General features: G+C 41.6%; 1 protein-coding gene across 1 annotated transcript in view; it reads left to right on the top strand.

Annotated features, from left to right (window-relative positions):
* Positions 1–22,935, top strand: part of DOK6 (docking protein 6) — a 412,894-nt gene that overhangs the window by 311,308 nt on the left and 78,651 nt on the right. Inside the window, exons 6-7 of the mRNA XM_027525620.1 lie at positions 2,601–2,739; positions 17,744–17,861. Of these exons, the coding sequence (XP_027381421.1) occupies positions 2,601–2,739; positions 17,744–17,861 (257 nt within the window). The remainder of the gene's footprint in view (positions 1–2,600; positions 2,740–17,743; positions 17,862–22,935) is intronic.

The raw sequence follows: 22,935 nt of genomic DNA, 5'->3' as shown, positions 1-22,935 counted from the left end.
CTGGGTATAAAATAATAATTTGTATCTTCATTATCCGATTTCCAAAGGCTAATAAGCAGTGTTTTTCCAGTGACAATGAACGAAACTCAACCTCAAACGAGATGGGCTCACCACTTATCAATGCTTTGCCTGCTCTTCCTGTTGGAGTTCTTTACTCCTCGGAATCAACAAAGAAAGCTCATTTGTTTCACTTTGTGAAAACTCTTCATTTTTCCCTCAGACTTTCCATTTCACGCTGTGTGAATTTTATTAAGATCTCTTTGACAGAAGCTAAGTGCTGGCTCTATGGGGCCCTAAGGGCTGGCAGTCGCAGCCTCTGTAATTTCTAAAGCCTCTTGAGACATTTATTTTCTACCGAAACTCCTCAGAGAATCACAGAGAAGAATCTAAAATCTCTTTGGTGCTGGAAGATGGGAGTTGGCCTCATGAGTATGTCATGCAAATCTTTTGGTGTTACAGCCTGAAAACAACAACACGGCAGTCCTGTTAATATCCAGTCTGAATGGGAACATCATAATGATACTCAGTGCCTCTTCCTGAAGGCCTCCAACTATTTTTAAAAGCTGGTTTAAAATATTAATTAATTTTTTTATTTTAGAATTCAGTTCAATTCAGTTTCTCAGTCGTGTCTGACTCTTTGAGACCCCATGAACCTCAGCACACCAGGCCTCCTGTCCATCACCAACTCCCGGAGTTTACCCAAACCCATGTCCATCGAGTCAGTGATGCCATCCAGCCATCTCATCCTCTGTCATCCCCTTTTCCTCCTGCCCCCAATCCTTCCCAGCATCAGGGTCTTTTCCAATGAGTCAGCTCTTCGCATCAGGTGGCCAAAGTATTGGAGTTTCAACATCAGTCCTTCCAAAGAACACCCAGGACTGATCTCCTTTAGGATAGACTGGTTGGATCTCCTTGCAGTCCAAGGGATTCTCAAGAGTCTTCTCCAACACCACAGTTCAAAAGCATCAATTCTTCGGCGCTCAGCCTTCTTCACAGTCCAACTCTCACATCCATACATGACCACAGGAAAAACCATAGCCTTGACTAGACGAAACTTTGTTGGCAAAGTAATGTCTCTGCTTTTGAATATGCTATCTAGGTTGGTCATAACTTTCCTTCCAAGGGGTAAGCGTCTTTTAATTTCATGGCTGCAGTCACCATCTGCAGTGATTTTGGAGCCCAAAAAAATAAAGTCGAATTAGTCTTGGTTAGTAAAATATATCCATAATCTTGCTGCTGAGAAACTGTCAGTGGTTTTATTCCAAGAAAAAATTGTTTTAAAGGTGCATGAGTGCTAAGCTGTTTCAGTCATGTCCTACTCTTTGCAACGCCAGGGACTGTAGCCTGCCAGGCTCCTCTCTCCATGTGATTTCCCAGCCAAGAATACTGGAGTGGGTTGCCATTTCCTCCTCCAGGGGATCTTCCTGACCCAGGGATCCAACTCGTGTCTCTTAAGTCTCCTGCATTGGCAAGTGGGTTCTTTACCACTAGCACCACCTAGGAAACCCCATTTTAAAAAGTACTCATAGTTAAATAATTGAAAAGGAATTTGTATTCTGATTTTTTTTTCCTCTTGAATTTACATTGTAAGAATTTTAGGCAGTTCCCTGGTGGCCAGGTGGTTAGGATCCTGTGCTTTCACTGCTGTGGTCCAGGTTGAATCTCTGGTTAGGGAACTGAGATCTCACAAGCCATGCGGCATGGCTGAAAGGAGAAAAAGAGTTTCAATGTTATGTGCTCTCATAAATGACATGATAATAGCTTTGTAATAGTCCATCAGATAAAAATATTATATTTAAATCAACAGATTCTCTATGGTGGATATTGAGATTAGTTTCATATTTTCTCTATGATGAAAATAATAATAACCAACATTTTTGAGCACTTAATACATGCTAAATGACACTAAAAATATTGTATCATCTCTTAACTGTCATAATGATCTTATGACATGTGTATTATAATTTTTTCCTGCTGGAGATTTTGAAAGGAGGGTTATCTTTCTCAAGGTCACACTGCTGGTAAGTGGCTGAGCCAAGGTTCAAACAAATGTTCCTACATCCATGTTGAATCTCCTCTCTTCCATGTTGTCTCTTAGTGTATACTGAGATTTACGTAAGGATTCTTCAGTTTGAATAAAAGCTTCAACCTATGTATGCAAGTCCTTAAAGTCTGCTTCTTGGTTCCTGCTGCAATGAGTATAAAATTGCAGATTTTTGTTCTTAACATTTCAAGAGCTATCAAGTCATAGGAGATAGTGCTATGATATAAATGTGAAGGTTCTTAACAGTTTGTTTTTATTCTTTAAATATTGGTAAGACATGCACTGTCATAACTGAAATTGCTTTTACACTGCTGTGAACACTTCATCTTTAAAATTCCAAATGTGCATGGATATTCACCCTTAGCTTCATCCTCGTGCACCATTTATAGATGCATCAGTTGGTTAGCCGGCTGGTTGGTTGGTTGGTTTGGTCCAGGATGAATCTGCTTCACTCATGTCTGTGTGGGTCAAGGCGGAGGGGGTTACAGGGCGAGGAGAACTGTTGCGCACTTGAGCACATGAAGACCCATCTGTTTCCCTGTCTCTGTCCTCACAGAATGTGTGACACAGGAGAAGGCCTGTTCACTTTTCAAACAAGGGAAGGAGAAATGATCTATCAGAAGGTCCATTCTGCGACACTGGCCATAGCTGAGCAGCATGAGAGATTAATGCTAGAAATGGAGCAGAAGGCCCGGGTAAGGCCCCTTCCTTGGTAACCTAACAGCTTGGAAATGAATGTCACTGAGCTCCAATGCGCATCGTGTATATGTGGGTCCATTCAGGACAGCGCCTCAGTGTTCACTCCCACCCGTGGCGCTGAGAGCTTGTCCCAATTACCGAACCTCATCTCTCAAATATTCGATTCAGCTTATGACAAAAGAAGCTGTTTGTGGCCGCTGCAGGGAGCCATGCACTTTGTGTATGTACCTATGACCTGTTGCCATGGTTACCCAAAGAGGGATGGAGTGCTCAAAGAGTCAAACAGGGAGTGGTGCCGTCTGCATATCTCCACACATAGCCAGACAATCAGAGATGCGAATGTGGACCCACAATAACAAGGAAAATAGGTTTCTACCAGAAAGCATTCAATTTTTCTTTCTCTCTTTGTATTTATTTTAGATTCTCTGAAACTTCTAGCTCTTTCTGTCCATGTTTCAGAGCCAATACTAAAATGTTTGCAGAAGGCACTTATACTGTTTACCAGGTATCTGTTATCCTGTCCTGGAACTATGCTGTACTTTTGAGGTGAAGCTTAGAAATAATTTCATAAAGAATCTGAAATAGCAAAATTTACAAGTATCTGAAAAACAATATAAGCTTTACTACTAACTTCTTTGAAAAGCAAACAAAAGAATTATTATTGGTCATTGATCATCAAAAGAGATCAATATTGTCTTACTGCAGAATTGATAGGGATGCATTAGAACCCATCTATGAAAAGACAAAAGTGGAGTTTTGAGAAATAGGTGGGTAACTACCCAGAAAAATACTCATAATTCTATTCCATTAAAAGACTATGGGGCTTTCTATCTAGTATTATTTTATTTGGACTTTAAAAAATTTCAAATACATAATAACTTGAAATGTAAAATTATCTTTTAAATGTAAGAAAACAAAGTGGCTTAAGAAATGATTTTACATTATTCATAATACATTTCAAATTTTGTCAATACTACATATACATTTTTGTCTCTCTATCCAAGATATGGTTTAAAGAGCCTTCCTAATATCTAAGGGTGGCAAGTGCAAGTCACGCTTCCACTTGGCCTTCAGTGGGAGGTAAAAGAGTAGCAAGAACATAAAGAGGATTATTAATATGAGACTATGGGATTAATTGATGAAGCACCACCAGGAGGTTGGTAGGATTTAGTCTCTAGAAAGATTTAAGTTAAATTTAAATTATTTTAATAATTATCTAATTAATATGACATTTTTCTAATGGCTTAAATTTTGAGAAAAAAATGTAACTGCCAAATTTCAAATTATTTGAGTAGCTTGCATAATCATTTTCAGCCCATATTTATCATCTGCTAGTGATCATTTTCAGCTAAAATTAACAACTGTGAGGTCATTTGCTATTCATCAACAGGTGTAGTTCTTCTTTACTTCTGGTTGTTCTGAGCAGGCAAAATGCTCCTAAGTAGAGGCTCTTAGACAGTATTTTCACAAAGGAGAGTCCAAGCACTCTTCCAGGCAACCATAATTGTCTGCAGTAAGGACAGCACTCAGTGTACTGGCTTCCCATTCTGGTTCTCCTACTCATGGGCTGTGTAATCTTGAGCAGCTCATTTAACCTCTAAATGTCTCATTTTCCTCTGTCTGTAGAATGAGTATAGAATTGTTCTACTGATTTGGTTGTAATGAGGTATCTGTGCATTAATACATACAAAGTGCTGAGAACAGACCTGGCACACAGGAGGTACTGTGAAAGGTTCATTATTATGATGGTGATGTTGAGTAATTTCAAGATCTGCAGTGGTGGTGAAGACACGATATTTTTGTTCCCAGGAGAAGGCAATGGCACCCCACTCCAATATTCTTGCCTGGAAAATCCCATGGATGGAGGAGCCTGGTAGGCTGCAGTCCATGGGGTCGCTAAGAGTCAGACTCGACTGAGAGACGTCACTTTCACTTTTCACTTTCATGCATTGGAGAAGGAAATGGCAACCCACTCCAGTGTTCTTGCCTGGAGAATCCCAGGGATGGCAGAGCCTGGTGGGCTGCCGTCTATGGGGTCGCACAGAGTCGGACACGACTGCTGCGACTCAGCAGCAGCAGCAGCAGCTCAGTATATGTTCATCCCTTTCAAGCACACCTGTACCTTGTGCCAAAAGATTTGCAACACCAAATGTAATTCACCTTTGCCTTTGATGCGGTTGTACTTTGTCTTATCCTGTAACACTGACAAGCAAGGGGAGAGGAGGGAGGCTATTGCTCTGACAGGGATGGTACAGATGGAAGGTCCACTGACTGAGATCTCAGGCAGTGGAAACCAGGATCGGGGTACACCGTAGATCTGGGTGCTCGAAGATGGAAGGGGAAGGGGACAGATATTAAAATAGCAGGCTCAGGGCATCTTTGATCATGCAGTGGCTTAAATCGGGTGAAAAAGTGTGACTACCAACTTTCAAATTATTTGAGAATGCAGGGAAAATTATTAAAGCTACGTATTTAAACCAATGGCACCTCTCGAATTTGTTTCTGTTTTATGGAGGTCATAATCTTAGATAAAACACTCCAAGTTCTTCTAAGTCTGTTGTCAAAAACAAAGGTGCTCTACTTTGCATGTGCAACATTTTCGGAAAGTTTTCATTGTTTCGGTGATAACAACCATTCATCAGAACACACATCTCAAAGGTGCTTGCGTGGCCCTGCCCGTGGAGGGTGAGTGTGGGCTGATTTCATCATCGACAAGACCTTAAAGGCCCTGAAATAATTTACTTTTGGATTTCAATGGATCTGTTACACACATACACATACAATACTACGCACACAAACACAAATAATGTAAAAGAAACTTCTTGTTTTAATTTGCTTTGTATGTTCTTAAGCTTTACAAGTGCTATGAAATGTCCACAGGGACGTGATGAGAAGACATAAATGGAATTTTTAAAATACAGGTTTTCCCTTATACTTTATCAAAACTAAGAGAAGGAAGGGGGGATTATCCTCAGTCATTTCTAACTTCATAACAATGTAAGTGATTTAAAAGCAAAGAACCCCCTATAACAAAAGTTACAGTTTGTCCTTTAAAAACATAGTGTCTGGAATGCTCCTGTTCTCAGTCATTCTTGCTTCCTCGTCACCTGAAAAGCTCTGTGCACAATTTAAGGACAAACAGCATCGGTGCTGTTGAAATACGAGCAAGATAGCAAACCACAGGTAATGCCTAAAACACACCACGGGCAGGCTTAAAGGGGCTGCTGTCCAAAACTGTCACTTCTGTGGTCTTCCGAAGCTCCAGTGGATGGAGAAAAACAACAAAAGCCTCAAGTAGAATGTCCTTCCTAGAAAACAAATAGTTTTCTTTCTCTAAGATCTGTCATTTTACTTGATTTGTTACTAGAAATAAAAGAGAGTTAAAGTCACACATTTAACAAACTGGAAACTTTTACCGTTCCCCAAACAGTAAGCCTTTTGAACAGTAAGCATTTAAAAACAAATCATCTTATTTCCATTTTATAATGTAAGATGAAAAGAAATTTCTGGTGAGAAGGCAGCACTGTCTGCCTCTCCAGCCACCCCATTGGCAGGTACTAGGTCTAATGCCGCCTGCCTCAGAGGAGGGCAAAGGGAGAGGGGAGAACGAAGCTGGTTTCACGTACAACTGACTTAGACTCCGATTCAAAGTTAGTGTATTTGCCCTTCCAGATTTATACATGATCACAGATCTTACCCAAGTATTGACTGCTACCAGCCTATGAAATAGTTCTTATCTAAATAGCTCTATGACCAAGGAAATGCTATTCCATGGCATGAATTCCAAGCTGGGTATCTTTTCCACAGTTTAGTGTCTCTCAAGTCAGATGAGAGTTAACGGTTTAATTAGCAGCTCTGTTCTTCCCTAGTGCTCCATAAAATCATGTGTCTTTCTAATGATGGCATCCTGGAGTGTATAAAATACCATAATACTTGTCGTAAGTATTCTGAAGACTCTAAGCTGTTATTCCCAACTGTCACTAAATTACATCTTTCAGTTCCTTTCGAGTCCCTGTCTAACAAGGCGAGGAGTACCATGTGCCCATTTATAAATTTTGAAGAAATAGGAAAGCTTCCAGAATGGGACCTGTCCTGGGCAGTTTGGCTTTCTTTTGAGTGACAGCATTCTTCATACCCACATTTTATGTGAATCTCTATCAGCTATGGAGAAAAAAAAAAAAAAACTAGTTCTCCCATACTGAAAAGGTGAAGAATTTGGAAGCAAAATAATCTTATGAGCTATAGACAGGAAAATGTTAACATTTTTTGCAATCTCTTTTCTAGGTTTAGTCATAGTAGGCTATGAAATTCTATAATGTGTGATTTATGATGGCAAATGGTATGTTACTACCAAAATATAGGAATATCTGCTTATGAATTCTTTCTTCAAAGTTCTATTCTTGACTCTCTTGCTCAGTATTATCAATTATTAACCAGCAGAAAAGAGCCTTCATTATTACTGACAATGACCAGTTCCCTGCTGGGAAAGGCTGTTTGCATTTTTGTGAAATTTGCTTTTACTGATTGGCTGACACTGATTAAACTAACACAAGCTCAGTTAGGACAAATTATTATAGTTGATAACTAACATGGGCCTGCGTTCCTGATGTTTCAAAACACTAAAGGAAAATTAGTTTCTAAACAAAAACAAAGAAAATACTAATTTATATCTGCAATAAATACACAAATGAGATGGAAATGACAGGAAGGCAGTATGTAATTTTTCTAATACATCATGCTGAGACATAGTGTGATGGTCAAAATTTTATTTAGATTGTGTGTTTTTGTTTTCTTTAGAAGTTGCTATGACTCTAGATGTCACTTCAAAAAATATATTATATATCATATATATGTATATAACATATAATCAACTTGATTACAATTGATAAGGTATAAGGAAAATTAATGTCTAACATTAAAAAGTTCAACTGTGTTTAAAAGACACAATTTTGTTTCTTTTATTTATATTGCTAGAATAGAACAATAGTAGAGAAATCTTGGAGAAGACAATGGCATCCCACTCCAGTACTTTTGCCTAGAAAATCCCGTGCACAGAGGAGCCTGGTAGGCTGCAGTCCATGGGGTCGCTAGAGTGGGACACAACTGAAGCGACTTAGCAGCAGCAGCAGCAGAGAAATCTACAAATATCGTTCTTTTTTCATTTCTTTAAACGATAGTACTCTTACTTATTCAGAGGCATACAATCTGCTCTTGGCAATTAAGGAGTGGTGTTGTTGTTTCATCACTGAGTCATGTCCAACTCTTTTCGAGCCTGGGGACTGTAGCCCACCAGGCTCCTCTTGTCCACGGGATTCTCCAAGCAAGAATACTGGAGTGGGTTGCCATTTCCTTCTCCAGATCTTTGCAACCCAGGGATCGAACCCAAGTCTCCTGATTGACAGGCAGATTCTTTACCAGTGAGCCACCAGGAAAGCTGAATTACAAGAGTAATTTCCTTAAAAGAGGAAAAAAAAAAAAAAAACAGATTTCAAAAGTCAGTCAAAATGACTCAGCATACAGACATATATGACATATATGCATACAACCCAAAGAATCAGACGAAGTCCTCTTTGAGACAATGCTATAAAATGGGTATGGGGGAGTAGGCCAGTAGGGACAAACTAAAATCTAAGAAATTGATGTAAGAATTTCATGAGAAGATCTTTAAGGCTACATTTAAAGAATGTGAGCGTAGTTGTCAATCCCTGGATGCACACACACTATGTGGAAGCTGCACAGCATGGTTGGTAACCAGGGAGACTCTAGGGAAAGACCAGCAGAGCTGTGTGACCTCCTGCAAGTCACTTACCTTCTCTGTGCCTTGGCTCAGTTTCATTTCAGTTCAGTTCATTTCAGTCACTCAGTCATGTCTGACTCTTTGCAACCCCATGAATCGCAGCATGCCAGGCCTCCCTGTCCATCACCAACTCCCAGAGTTCACTCAAACTCACGTCCATCGAGTCAGTGATGCCATACAGCCATCTCATCCTCTGTCATCCCCTTCTCCTCCTGCCCCCAATCCCTCCCAGCATCAGAGTCTTTTCCAATGAGTCAACTCTTCACATGAGGTGGCCAAAGTACTGGAGTTTCAGCTTTAGCATCATTCCTTCCAAACAACACCCAGGGCTGATCTCCTTTAGAATGGACTGGTTGGATCTCCTTGCAGTCCAAGGGACTCTCAAGAGTCTTCGCCAACACCACAGTTCAAAAGCATCAATTCTTCGGCACTCAGCTTTCTTCACAGTCCAGCTCTCGCATCCATACATGACCACTGGAAAAACCATAGCCTTGACTAGACAGACCTTTGTTGACAAAGTAATGTCTCTGTTTTTCAATATGCTATCTAGGTTGGTCACAACTTTCCTTCCAAGGAGTAAGCGTCTTTTAATTTCATGGCTGCAATCACCATCTGCAGTGATTTTGGAGCCCAAAAAGATAAAGCCTGACACTGTTTCCACTGTTTCCCCATCTATTTGCCATGAAGTGATGGGACCAGATGCCATGATCTTTGTTTTCTGAATGTTGAGCTTTAAGCCAACTTTTTCACTCTCTTCTTTCACTTCCATCAAGAGGCTTTTTAGTTCCTCTTCACTTTCTGCCATAAGGATGGTGTCATCTGCATATCTGAGGTTATTGATATTTCTCCCGGCAATCTTGATTCCAGCTTGGGCTTCTTCCAGCCCAGCATTTCTCATGATGTACTCTGCATATAAGTTAAATAAGCAGGGTGACAATATACAGCCTTGACGTACTCCTTTTCCTATTTTGAACCAGTCTGTTGTTCCATGCCCAGTTCTAACTGTTGCTTCCTGACCTGCATACAGGTTTCTCGGGAGGCAAGTCAGGTGGTCTGGTATTCCCATCTCTTTCAGAATTTTCCACAGTTTATTATGATCCACACAGTCAAAGACTTTGGCATAGTCAATAAAGCAGAAATAGATGTTTTTCTGGAACTCTCTTGCTTTTTCGATAATACAGTGGATGTTGGCAATTTGATGTCTGGTTCCTCTTTCTTTTCTAAATCCAGCTTAAACATCTGGAAGTTCACGGTTCACGTATTGCTGAAGCCTGGCTTGGAGAATTTTGAGCATTACTTTACTAGCGTGTGAGATGAGTGCAATTGTACGGTAGTTTGAGCATTCTTTGGCATTGCCTTTCTTTGGGATTGGAATGAAAACTGACCTTTTCCAGTCCTGTGGCCACTGCTGAGTTTTCCAAATTTGCTGGCATATTGAGTGCAGCACTTTCACAGCATCATCTTTCAGGATTTGAAAGAGCTCCACTGGAATTCCATCACCTCCACTAGCTTTGTTCATAGTGATGCTTTCTAAGGCCCACTTGACTTCACATTCCAGGATGTCTGGCTCTAGGTGAGTGATCATACCATCGTGATTATCTTGGTCGTGAAGATCTTTTTTGTACAGTTCTTCTGTGTATTCTTGCCACCTCTTCTTAATATCTTCTGCTTCTGTTAGGTCCATTCCATTTCTGTCCCTTATAGAGCCCATCTTTGCATGAAATGTTCCCTTGGTATCTCTAATTTTCTTGAAGAGATCTCTAGTCTTTCCCATTCTGTTGTTTTCCTCTATTTCTTTGCATTGATTGCTGAGGAAGCCTTTCTTATCTCTTCTTGCTATTCTTCACTGAATATATTCTTGATTGAATATATTCAATATATATTCAAATAATATAATTTAATTGAATATATTCAAAGTACCCACTCTGATGGCTCTGAGGTTAAAGCATCTGCCTGTAATGCAGGAGACTTGGGTTCGATCCCTGGGTTAGTAAGATCCTCTGGAGAAGGAAATGGCAGCCCACTCCAGTATTCTTGCCTGGAGAATTCCATGGATGGAGGAGCCTGGGGGGCTGCAGTCCACGGGGTCACAAAGAGTCGGACACGACTGAGCGACTTCACTCACTCACTCACTCACTGCATTTCGGACTCTTTTGTTGACCATGATGGCTAGTCCATTTCTTCTAAGGGATTTCTGCCTGCAGTAGTAGATATAATGGTCATCTGAGTTAAATTCACCCATTCCCATCCATTTTAGTTCGCTGATTCCTAGAATGTTGATGTTTACTCTTGCCATCTCCTGTTTGACCACTTCCAATTTACCTTGATTCATGGACCTAACACTCCGGGTTCCTATGCAATATTGCTCTTTACAGCATCAGACCTTGCTTCCATTACCAGTCACATTCACAACTGGGTATTGTTTTTGCTTTGGCTCCATCCCTTCATTCTTTCTGGAGTTATTTCTCCACTGATCTCCAGTAGCATATTGGGCACCTGCTGACCTGGGGAGTTCCTCTTTCAGTATCGTATCATTTGCCTTTTCATACTGTTCATGGGGTTCTCAAGGCAAGAATACTGAAGTAGTTTGCCATTCCCTTCCCCAGTGGACCACATTCTGTCAGACCTCTCCACCATGACTCACCCGTCTTGGGTGGCCCCACAGGGCATGGCTTAGTTTCATTGAGTTAGACAAGGCTGTGGTCCTAGTGTGATTAGATTGACTAGTTTTCTGTGATTATGGTTTCAGTGTGTCTGCCCTCTGATTCCCTCTTTCAACACCTACCGTCTTACTTGGGTTTCTCTTACCTTGGATGAGGGGTGTCTCCTCATCGCTGCCCGTCCTGACCTTGAACGTGTAGTAGCTCCTCTAGGCTCTCCTGTGCCTTGGCTACCTCTTCTTAAAAGAAGGAAGGAGGAGCAATAATATCCACTTCAGAGGGTTAGACTACCACCTGGTCTTTAGTGAAAGCTCAATAATTATGAGGTAATTCATAACATGGCAAAAGGAAAACCTTTCATTTTAAATGGGTAAAATTTTATAACCACCACTAAAGTTCATCCCAGAATTCACTGTATGCATACACTGGAAATTAATTACATACACATATTACAGCCTCTATATACGTCAAAATCAAATGACAGCAAAACTTTTATTTAAAACACCTATGAAATTTAATGTTTAATTAATGTTTTAATTTAATTTATTCATCATATTCCTTAGATTCAAAGGGTAGCTCTGTAAATGTATCTGCTTGCAGATGATAGATAGATAAAGAATATATATTCTTAAAATCATTACTGAGACTTCCCTGGTGGGCCTGAGATTAAGACTGGGCGCTCCCACTGCAGGAGCACGGATCCCATCCCTGTTGGGGAACTAAGATCTCATGTGCTGCATGGCATGGCCTAAAGATAAACAGATAAAATAAAACACAACAACAAAATGCCATAAAAAAAAAAAAAAGGAGGCAGAAGATGCAAGCTGATAAACATTAAAAAAAAAAAAGAACTTTAATGAGTACAGGTTAGAGTGGCATTCAAAGTATTTATGTAGATGTTTGTAATAATTTCTGATGTTACTCCAAAGTCCAGCTTTTTTTCACATTCTGTGAAAGTATTTTGGTCAATATGCAGTTTAAAATATGTACTGATGACATCTATTTTGTTTCAAGTTAATGAAAATACTATCTCACAAAGTCCAATTTTAAACGTCACCTAACAACTTCCAATACATGACCATAGAAACTACATTTTATTTGTGAGCATTTATACTCAGCAAGGTATATTCTATTTTTTCCCCATTTATGTTGAATAAAATGGAAGATTAAGAGTGTCCCCTATTGAGAATTAAGTCAAGTCTGTGAGAAACCAATCATCCATAAACTTTCCAACTTCAGAGGACTGTCTGAACGAATCCTAACAGTTCCAAGCTTGGCTGGCGTATGGTCTCCTGGGCTTCGATTTCTGTGCAGCTTTCGAGTTTCATGAGCTCTTTTCCAAGAACAAATAAAACTAACTGTTCTTGAGGGAGTGCCCTGGTGTTGAGCTTTTCCTTATGAAGCAGCGTGTTTTTTTCTTATGCTGACCTGCATGTCCCATGTCACATGAACACTCTGCCCCACCACCTGGATATCTTCTGTGCATCTCATCTACAGGGTTTCCGCACCCATTCCCCTTGTCTCAGACAAACCAGGCCCTGGTCTGCATATCTGCCCATGTGAGGCATGTTTTAACTCTCTTCATCATACAGAGAAGCTGTGTCTTTTTGAAGACTGGTTTTCTCGGGGTACATGCCCAGTAGTGGGATTACTGGGTCATATGGTAGCTTTATTCCTAGTATTTTAAGGATCCTCCAGAGTGGCTGTATCAATTTCCATTCCTACCAACTGTGCAAGATGGTTTTCCCTTTATCTCCACACCCTTCCCAGCATGTATTGTTTGTCATTTTTTGATGATGACCATTTTCATGGGTGTGAGGTGATACCTCACTGTAGTTTTGATTTGCAGTTCTCGAATAATGAGCGATGTTGAGCATCTTTTTTTATGTATGTTGGCCATCTGTATGTCTTTGTTGGAGAAATGTCTGTTTAGGTCTTACACCCATTTTTTGATTGGGTTATGTGTTTCTGATAAGCTGCATGTCTATGGACTTACAAATAGAGCAGGGGAAGGAGAGGGTAGAATGAGTTTTTTTACTTCTATTGAGCTCTTAGATCGGTCGTCTTTTCTGAGCACTTTGGACATGAGTGTGCTTTTCATACTAAAAGCATCATCTTATAAGATATTCACAACACTGAAGGCACATTATATTAATGTGTCTTATCTTTAATTTAGAGATAAAGAAAAATTGAATCTTGGGGGAAAAAAAAAGTTTACATACCTTGCCTGAAATCAAATGGCTAGGCAACTGTGGTGTTGATCTTTGATAACAAGTTGTGGACCACAAAGCCAGTAGACTTAGCTCTGTGACTCTGCTGCACAAATCATGGTCTTCTATTTTTGAACATAGGAGAGAGGTACTAACATTCCTACCTCAGTCCAGTGGAATTGACCCAACTGGTGTAATTCTCATCTTACCTGCTTTTTGAATAGGAAGTTTCCAATCAATAATTTTACAATGAACTGTGGTAAAGAGGGCAGGACGTCATGGGCTCCAAGCCCCAGGGGCATCGCCCACTGGCTGGCACCGTGAACAAGTCCCATGACCTTCCAGAGCCCCATTTCCCTTATCTATAAAAGTCAGATGGCACATTTGTTGATAATTTATGTGGAGATAACCTGTGAAACCAATTTGCATAGGTCAAGGCACATAGAGAATGACTCCTAACTGCTCGTCTATAAATGGTGACTTTCTTCTCTCCCAATCACATAGATTTGTGTCTCGAGTCCTAATATGATTTTTTAAGTTCAAGGCAATAATTAGAGAGAGTCAGCACAAAAGGAAAATTGATTTTTAACAGTTTTTTAAAAAAATACACATAAATTTTATGTAGGTGAACACAAATAAACATTAAGTTTTATCACAAGGGCCAGAAGGGTCCCAGAACAGTGAAGGGAAATTGCAGGAGGCAGTGGCGTAAGCTGGATAATATTGTTAGTAAAATGGGAAGAGGTGCTGGGAGCCTCTACGTTCACAAAAATCACATCAGTGGTCAGGCCCTTCCTGCTGCTTCTTGGCAGCAAAGATCCTCTCAAAGCACAAGGCTGTGTTGTCACATGTTGTCATTCGTGCAGGAGGAAGCTCGCCTTCCCAGGAGAGATCAGCATGTAAATAGGATAAAGAGCAGTGGACTCAGAAGTCTGGAGAACTGTTTTCTGTTGTGGGTTCTGCATGCAGGATTTTACCTCAAGCAAATCCCTGAATTCTCCTGGACTTGGATTTTCCAGTCCAGGAAAATGGTTGGATTTCTGGGAATCAAACCTCGATTTACATGGCCTGGGACACAGTGAGCCGGGGCTTCCTCAGCCCATGGCAGCCTCAGAGCAGTGATGCTCACCTGGTGACTCAGAACAAAGGAGGCAAGAAGAGGCTGCCTTCAGGGTCTTAAAGGGCATGCTGGAAACAGACAGTGTCACAGGACCAGACCTTATCAGTCAGAGCAGTCGCCAGCCAGCCCAGGCATAAGATTGGAACCTAGAAGCCCCGTTTCTGAATGCAGGCTTTCCAATAATATGCACTGGTCTTCAGTCCTCCCCTGCCCTTCTGCAACCCAGACATTTTGGCTTCTCCCTAACAGCCCAGGTGGCGTTAGTGGTAAAGAACCCGCCTGTCACTGCAGGAGACTTAAGAAACAGGGGTTCAATCTCTGGGTTGGGAAGATGCCCTGGAGAAGCACATGGCAGCCCATTCTAGTATTCTTGCCTTGAGAATCCCATGGATGGAGGAGCCTGGCGGGTATAGTCCACGGGGTCCCAAAAGAGTCGGACACGGCTGAGGGACTAACACTTTCACTTTCAAGTGCTTCAGTCGTATCCGACTCTGCAACCCCATGGACTGTGACCCGCCAGGCTCCTCTGTCCATGGGATTCTCCAGGCATGAATACTGGAGTGGGTTGCCATTCCCTTCTCCAGGGGATCTTCCCAACCCAGGGATCGAACCCGGGTCTCCCACATGGCAGCTGCTTCAAATTCTTTACCATTTGAGTCACCAGGGAAGCCCATGGGGTCGCAAAGAGTCGGACACGACTGAAGGGACTTAGCACGGCACTTACACCCCCTGTCTACCAACCGTGGGGTGTCAGTGTGTTAGTATACCCATTTCATAATAAAAAAGAAAAATTTTGAAATAGAGCAAATTTTGAAAAATTGGCTGCAGTGTTGCTATGTTTGGAACCATCCTTTAAAAAAAAGAAAAAGACCTTCAAGAGAGTTAGACTCTCAGATTCACCAAGTAGGGCACTTCTGTGGCAAGATACGGCAGTTCTAGAAATGCCTCCCTACTAAAAAGTGAAATCAAACAAATACGTTCCAATCCTATGGCTTCATCTTTAGTTAAAATTTAAAACCCTCCTAGTTTTATGTAGCTTTAAGGCCCTATTATTAACATCATATCAGGGACCCTGGACGGCACCTTCTTGGAAGGGCAACAACTCTGGATGCAGACATACGAGCCGCACGGGGCAGGGTCCCCCACCAGCGAGCAAATGAGACTCCAAGGTGACCTTATGACTCCCAGTTTTGCCAGGAGTCAGTCACTAAATAAAGGGGACATGTGCCGTGTTATTAATTAGAGGATCACCCATTGTCAGAAAGTGCACATTGGCTCAGATTACATCAGAGAAATGTGCACCAAGGCCAAACAAAACCATTTCTAGGACTTCTAAAGAAAATACTGTGAATCAATAACAATGAATTTCTTCTTAAAAATGCAATATAAAGTATCATTCTCTTTGAAATAATCATGTGTCTGAGCATCACTTGATGTGATGTTGTGTGGATCTCTGTCGCTAACCTGAAGTTTATCTTTCAAATAAGAAAAGAAACCACCCCTTTGAGGAGGGCAGGGCAACCCACTCCAGTATTCTTGCCTGGAAAATCACATGGACAGAGGAGCCTGGTGGGCTACAGTCCATGGGGTCACAAAGAGTCAGATACGACTGAAGCAACTGAGCACCCAGGCAGGCACCACCCTTGTATCACAGAACTTCTCAGGGAAAGCACTTTTTCTATTGAAAGAGTGAGGAATAAGGTCTGTTTGAGGAAGGAGCCATCGGGCGAGGCTGGGAGCGGGTGTCAGGAACAACGTACAATGCTGTGTGGTCAGGCCCCTCAGCATGGCTGTCCTCTTGCTCTCTGTCCGTCCCCTGCCTGGCTGGTGTCTGCTTCACCTACAACCTGCTCGCATAACTGACCTGCCTAAGCACTTGCCCCAGGCCCCGTGCTAAGTCACTTCAGTTTTGTCCGACCCTTTGTGACCCTATGGAGGGTGGAAATTCACCAGGGAAGAATACTGGAGTGGGTTACCATGCCCTCCAGGGAATCTTCCCAATCCAGGGATGGAACCTGAGTCTCCTGCCTTGGCAGATGGGTTCTTTACCACTAGAGTCAACTGGGACACTCCCCCCAGCGGCCCCCCCCCCCCCGCCCCGTGCTTGCTCTAATCAAAGGGGTGCTAAGAAGCCTCTGGAGCCTCTGCTGGTTGCCCTGGTAACTAACGAGCCCTCCTGACATCCATCCCACTGTAACTGGCGACCTCCGCCCCCTCCCCAGCAAACACTGCTGCTGTGTTCACCACACACGGTGGGGCCTCGCTCCAGGACCTTGCTTCCAGCATGTGAGCTTCCCCATCCATTAAACCAGGGCCCCCCAACCTCTGGGATCAAATGCCTGATGCTCTGAGATGGAGCTGTCGTAATAACTATAGAAATAAAGTGCACAATAAATGTATTTGAACCATCCCCAAACCATCCGCCCCACCCCATCTGTGGGAAAATTCTCTTCCAGGAAATTGGTCCTGGTGCCAAAAAGGTTGGGGACCGTGGCCTTTAAACCACTGATGTCTCTGACTCCGGGCTCTTTCTTCAGCCTAGAATAGCTCTGGGGGTGCAGCCCAACAGACACTCAAACGGGTGAAAAGGAAATGCTGTCTTGCGTTTGCCGCTATTTTGGGCACCTGTTTCTGACAGGGGTTGCACCTCCATTTGTTGAGTTATTTTACAGTCCAGTAAACTGTAGAGCGCTGATAGTCATGCCGGTAGTTCTTGCTTATAGAAATGCAGATAAACTTGTCTGGTGGAATAGAATGGATCATCACTGTGGTTCTTCACCCGCGTTCCTGACAGACTGTAAGCTCCTTGAATTCTTGGAATCGGTCTTTCATCTTTTCATTCCTTTCTGAATTAATGAGATTAATTGTTTACAAGTGTTCATTTCATCTTTTTTTAAGTCACGACTTTCCTTACTTAAAAATGATGATCTTGGGACTTCCCTGGCGATCCAGTGGTTAGGACTCAGCGTTTTCACTGCGGTGGCCCCAGATTCAATCCCCGGTCAGGGAACTAAGATCCTTCAAGCCCGCCCAGCGCAGCCCCTCCCCCCACCCCCCCCCCCGCAAAAGTGATATCTTGAAACAGCATGTTATGCAGGAACCTGTAACAGAGTCTATTATATGTCACTCATGTTTAACCCTGAACTTTTTCAAGAGCCGATTTCAATTGAATATTTTAAGTAAAGCCTGAGACACAGTTTCTTTTTCTTTTAGCTTCAGACAAGCTTGACGGAACCCATGACGTTATCCAAATCGATCTCTCTTCCTCGCAGTGCCTACTGGCACCACATCACCCGGCAGAGCAGCGTTGGAGAAATCTACAGTTTGCAAGGCAAGTGGGCTTCCTGGGGGTGAAACCAGGAGCCACGCAGTTTGCTTTGTATTTGCCCTGCTTGCTTCTCCTCCATTTCCATTTATCTGCTGTCCCCAGCCACAGTGGGAGCTCTGAGACTTACCGTGGCTTTTCTAAAGTTATTATTTCATAGACTCACGGTAAAAATTATCCCAAAGCTAACCAAGGGCCGAGGAGCCGCTTTGGCGAAGGAGTTGGACTGAAAAAATGATACAAAACATTGTCAGAAGCTAAAAGTGGCTACTAGCAGGATCTGTTTCCTGCTGAGTCTTACAAAGGGTTTCCCTCTTAGCATCTTTTTGCCATAAGAGGGTTGACTCTCTGTTCAGGAGGCTGACTACTGGCTCCGTCATGAAATGCTCCATGAACTCTCATAGTTTTAAGGTTTAGCCGAATCCTTGACATGGAAACCATTTGGGAGGGAGCAGGGCAGGAGGAGAGGAGCGTAAGTCCGTTGCTTCTGTATTTTTCCTAATGGTAAATGGTTGACTGACTGCATAGACATGGCTTAGCAGATGAATCAGATCAACAGTGTATTAATAAATATATTTTTTATAATTATAACAGTATAATAATAAATAACAGAAGGTATTTAATCAATAACAGCAGAACTCTGCTTCCACGGTTCTCTTCCTGTTTCTTCCCTTCTGTCTTTAATGCATTAAACTTATCCTTCAAATAAAATATTCAGCTGCAAGAAACTAATAACTGACCAAGACAGGAGGAAGCGCGAACTAGGGAAAATAAGGCTTAAAACAAAACCAAACACACACAACTGAAAGCTCTCATCAGACAAACCTTTTTTTTGAGCACAAGAGGCTTGAATGTAGGAGCTACCCAGTAAATATCAGGTGAAGGAATGACCGTTATAACCTTCAGCGTAATTAGGCACTCAGAATATTCTTCTTTTTATGCATTAACTTTTGCTCATATTAACAACACTAAATGTTTTGAGAGGAAAAAAAATGGTAGCAAGCAACCTGAAATAGTGTTATTTTTTAAGCAATATTTGCTTGCCAGAGTTTCAAACCTAGGATAATGAGATTCAATGAGTGGGGATGAATGATTAAGATACATTCTGCAGGAAAAAGCAGAACCATTTTAGTCATTTATGGAAGATAATTGCATTTGATATTTTCAATGAACTGTCTTACCACCAACTTGACTACTGTATTTAACAGGTCGTGATTATTTTTTGTACTATGTATTTGTATGAGAAGATCTTTAATAGGATAAGGATTAGAGGACTGGGAAAGGGAGGGGAAACTGCTTTGACAGTTCATGAATCAGAGAAGACATGCTTCTCATTCCGTTGGTTCCCTCCAGAAATGCCAGCACTACACACTTAAATTGCCAGAGTCCTGATCTTGTAAAATCCATCTTGCTTGTTCCTGTGGTTAGAAATAACTAGAAAATATGCTTTTAATATAAAGTTATTTTTATTTAAATGTAATCATATATCTGTAAATATTCAATAGAAGAAAGCTAAAAGTATGGAATATTCAAAGAAAATAAAAACAATTAAATTTCTAAGCTACTACAAATAAGTTGTAGAAATACTACTACAAATAAGTTGGAAATGGGTTGGAACAACTCTACTGATAACTTTGGGTTCTAACAAGGTTTTGGTCTATAATTCCAGCAAATAAAAGAATGTGGTTTTCATGGTAACATAGAAAACTTTTCTCTGAAGGTAGTATTAAGATTTAGGTGGATAACTTCCAAAATAATGTCATAAGCGCCCAACAAAAAATACCAAAAGGCAGTGAAATTGCTGAAAACATTGCAATGAGACTTGTTGGAGGACAGCGGTGATTTACACAATAAAACAGAATCAATAAGTGATTAGATACTCTATGATTTATCTCACTAATATTTCCAGTTAAGGGTTTCAAATGCCTTATTAGTTATGATCTATTTAGATGATTGTGTTGGGGAGGAAAAAATGTACTTTCTACCCTTCAGGGTTCTTTGGCTGGTCTAATAATTAAATTGATGTGAAATTAACAGGAGAAAAATAAATGTAATGGTATACATTAGGGATTCCCATGAGACCCAAAGCCAAGAATGGTGGCTGAGGCTTATACGGTGTTCTAAGCTAAGGGAAGGGACAGGGCCTAGGGCTTCCAAGGGCAGAGGCGGGTGGCAGGACACAGGCGACAAGAACAGCAGGTGTTTGGTAATTAGATGTTTGCTCTGCCACACAGATTGGTCCTTCTGATAAAAGTTATCTCTGGTAACAGCTCTGCATCTGAGCCAGGCGCTCAGTCTGGATTCTTTTAGGCAATTAAGCGGGAGGTTAAAAACTCTTCCTGAGTCTTCTGGGCCTTGATTGTCTTTGGCTCAAAATAATCCACTTGCCAAAGTGGCACGTTTTGGAGAGGCTCGTTCTGAACTCCTTCACTCTCAATGTCACATTCTTCTCTGGTTGTTGTTTGTGGCTAACAAAAAAAAAAAAAAATGCATTGATGAAGGTAATTACTGTAAATCAGATAACTATAGAATGCATTCAATGCAGAGTACAGTTCACTCTGCTGGGCATTTATTTTTGTGTTGCATACCTCTTGCCTGTGTGTTCAGTTGTGTCCAACTCTGCAACATCATGGACTGTAACCCACCAGGCTTCTCTGTCCATGGAGTTTTCCAGGCAAAAATATTGTGGAATGAGTTGCCATTTCCTTCTCATCCACCACCTCAGGAAGTGGATCTTCCTGACCCAGGTATCGAACCCATGTCTCTTGCATCTCCTGTATTGGCAGGCGGATTCTTTACTGTTGCACCAGCTGGGAAGCCCAAATAAAGTAAAAGTGAAAAAAGTTGCTCAGTTGCGTCCGACTCTTTGTGACCCCGTATACAGCCCATGGAATTCTCCAGGCCAGAATACTGGAGTGCTGGAGTGGGTTGTCATGCCCTTCTCCAGGAGATCTTTCCAACCCAGAGAACGAACCCAGGTCTCCTGCATTACAGGTGGATTCTTTACTAGCTGAGCCACCAGGGAAGCCCAAGAATACTGGAGTGAGTAGCCTATCTCTTCTCCAGTGGATCTTCCCAACCCAGGAATTGAACCGAGGTCTCCTGCAGTACAGGCAGATTCTTTACCAACTAAAGTGTTGTTTAAAAAGAGAGAGAAGGAAAATAGAAACAATCTCATCACCCCTCATCCCACTAAACTACATATACAAGTGTGGTTTTTGGCACCTCACTCCTCACTGGTGCTCCTTAAAGTGGTACCACCTCTTTACAAGGAGGGGAACGTAGTCAAGCAGCTGTCATCACTGACCGTCCAGAGTCAGAGGACACCTCTGGCACTGGTGGGTGACACATCATCGAGGAATAAAAATATCATTAGAACCTTTCCACCATACTGTTAGCATTCTCAGTGTGAAGCTGAGGTCAACATGAATTAAATGCGTCAGGCTTTCATTCAGAAGGTAACAGGGAGAAAGTTAATATGCTGAAAGTTTAATAGATTGGAATTCATTAATAAACAGCACATGTACTGGAAGTGGGGAAAAAAATCCTGGTGAAAACAAATCCATTCTCTACAGGACTTACCTATAACTTCAGCTGCCTGTCACCCTCAAAACTGCACTCTCTTTGGTTTTACTGTATTCATTTCTGTCATCTACTCTATAACCATAGAGGCAAGATAGACTTAAAAGATTGACATATCAATACTGACATCCTGTGTTTATGCTAATGTCTGGAAAAGAGGTGCAATGTAATCTTCCAGATCTCCCATTAGGCGCTCAGAAAGAGTGGGCTCTTACGGCTCTCCTGTTGGACTGCTCTCTGGAGTCAAAAAAAAAAAAATTGACAAACAGAATAATTCAGCTTTAAGTAGCTAAGTCCAAGGCTGCTTCTGTTGAAAATCTCTGCCCCTAAACGGCTGTGATGGGTTCTGACTCCCCTTCCTGCAGAGGGTGTTAATAAAGACTTTTCTCTATTTTTAGTGGGCAATCAGGATGATTGATTCTTATTAGAAGGTAGTTTTTCTATGTCTCTAACTTCTGCATTTATGAAAAACATTTATGTCACAACACCTTCTCATGATGCTCTTTCTAGTCTCAAGGAACTCTTGGTTAAAAATGAAGGCTTAAAACACACCATTTGTTTCACTCGTATCAGAACTGTGATTTTAATTCTAAGGCCTTCAGCAGAAAATGTGTTGGAAAGATGAGAAACACTCAGAGGAGCAATAAGAAAGGGAGGGAGGAAAAGAAAAAAAAGTCCATAATGTAAGCGAGCACAGGTTCAGCTGCTCACCACTCAACAGCCAGTAAATCGAGGAGAAAAATTCGGTAGAGAAGAACTTTATTCAGAAAAGCTGGTGATCTGGGGAAATGGTGGCCTCATGTCTGGAAAACAACTCTCAAGATTCTGCTCAGCCATGACAGCTTTTAAAGGGAAAAGAGGGGGAACAATCTCAGTTAATCATCGAGGCAGGAGGTCAGATTATTCATCATTTTCTCTTGCCTACAGGCCTGCTGACTTCTCCCCATCATCCTTGGGATGCTGTGTTGCCAGTACAGCCGGCCTGCAGATTTGCAAAGGAGAAGAAGCTAAGGATAGAGACCTAGCTTCTTTAACTACTTAATTATTCCTTCTAATCTAGGAAAGGAATGAACAGGCTAGGTTAAGTGTACACTCGTGTGTGTGTGCTCAGTCGTGTCCTACTCTTTGTGACCCCATGGATTCTAGCCCCCATGGACTCCTCTGTCCATGGGATTTTCCAGGCAAGAATTCTAGAGTGGGTTGCCAATTTCTTCTCCAGGGGATCTTCCTAACCCAGGGATCAAACCATAGTTTCCTGTATTAGCAGATGAATTCTTTACCACTGCCCACCTGGGAAGCCCTAAGGTATATATTTAGGAAAGCAGAAATCAGGAGCTACATTAAATGTTGCCTAACAATCTAGTCTTTATGATTAAAGTCTAAGGAAAACAGGGATGAACAAACAAAAGGGACAAGGAAGCTGCTTCCAATAAGGGGGTCAGAGTTTCCCTTACTCTATTATTTACAATATTGTGATGGTTTTTGCCATATATCAACA

The sequence above is a fragment of the Bos indicus x Bos taurus genome, chromosome 24 (assembly GCF_003369695.1).
Source record: "Bos indicus x Bos taurus breed Angus x Brahman F1 hybrid chromosome 24, Bos_hybrid_MaternalHap_v2.0, whole genome shotgun sequence".
Lineage (NCBI taxonomy): Eukaryota > Metazoa > Chordata > Mammalia > Artiodactyla > Bovidae > Bos > Bos indicus x Bos taurus.
This window is presented reverse-complemented; position numbering and strand designations above follow the sequence as displayed.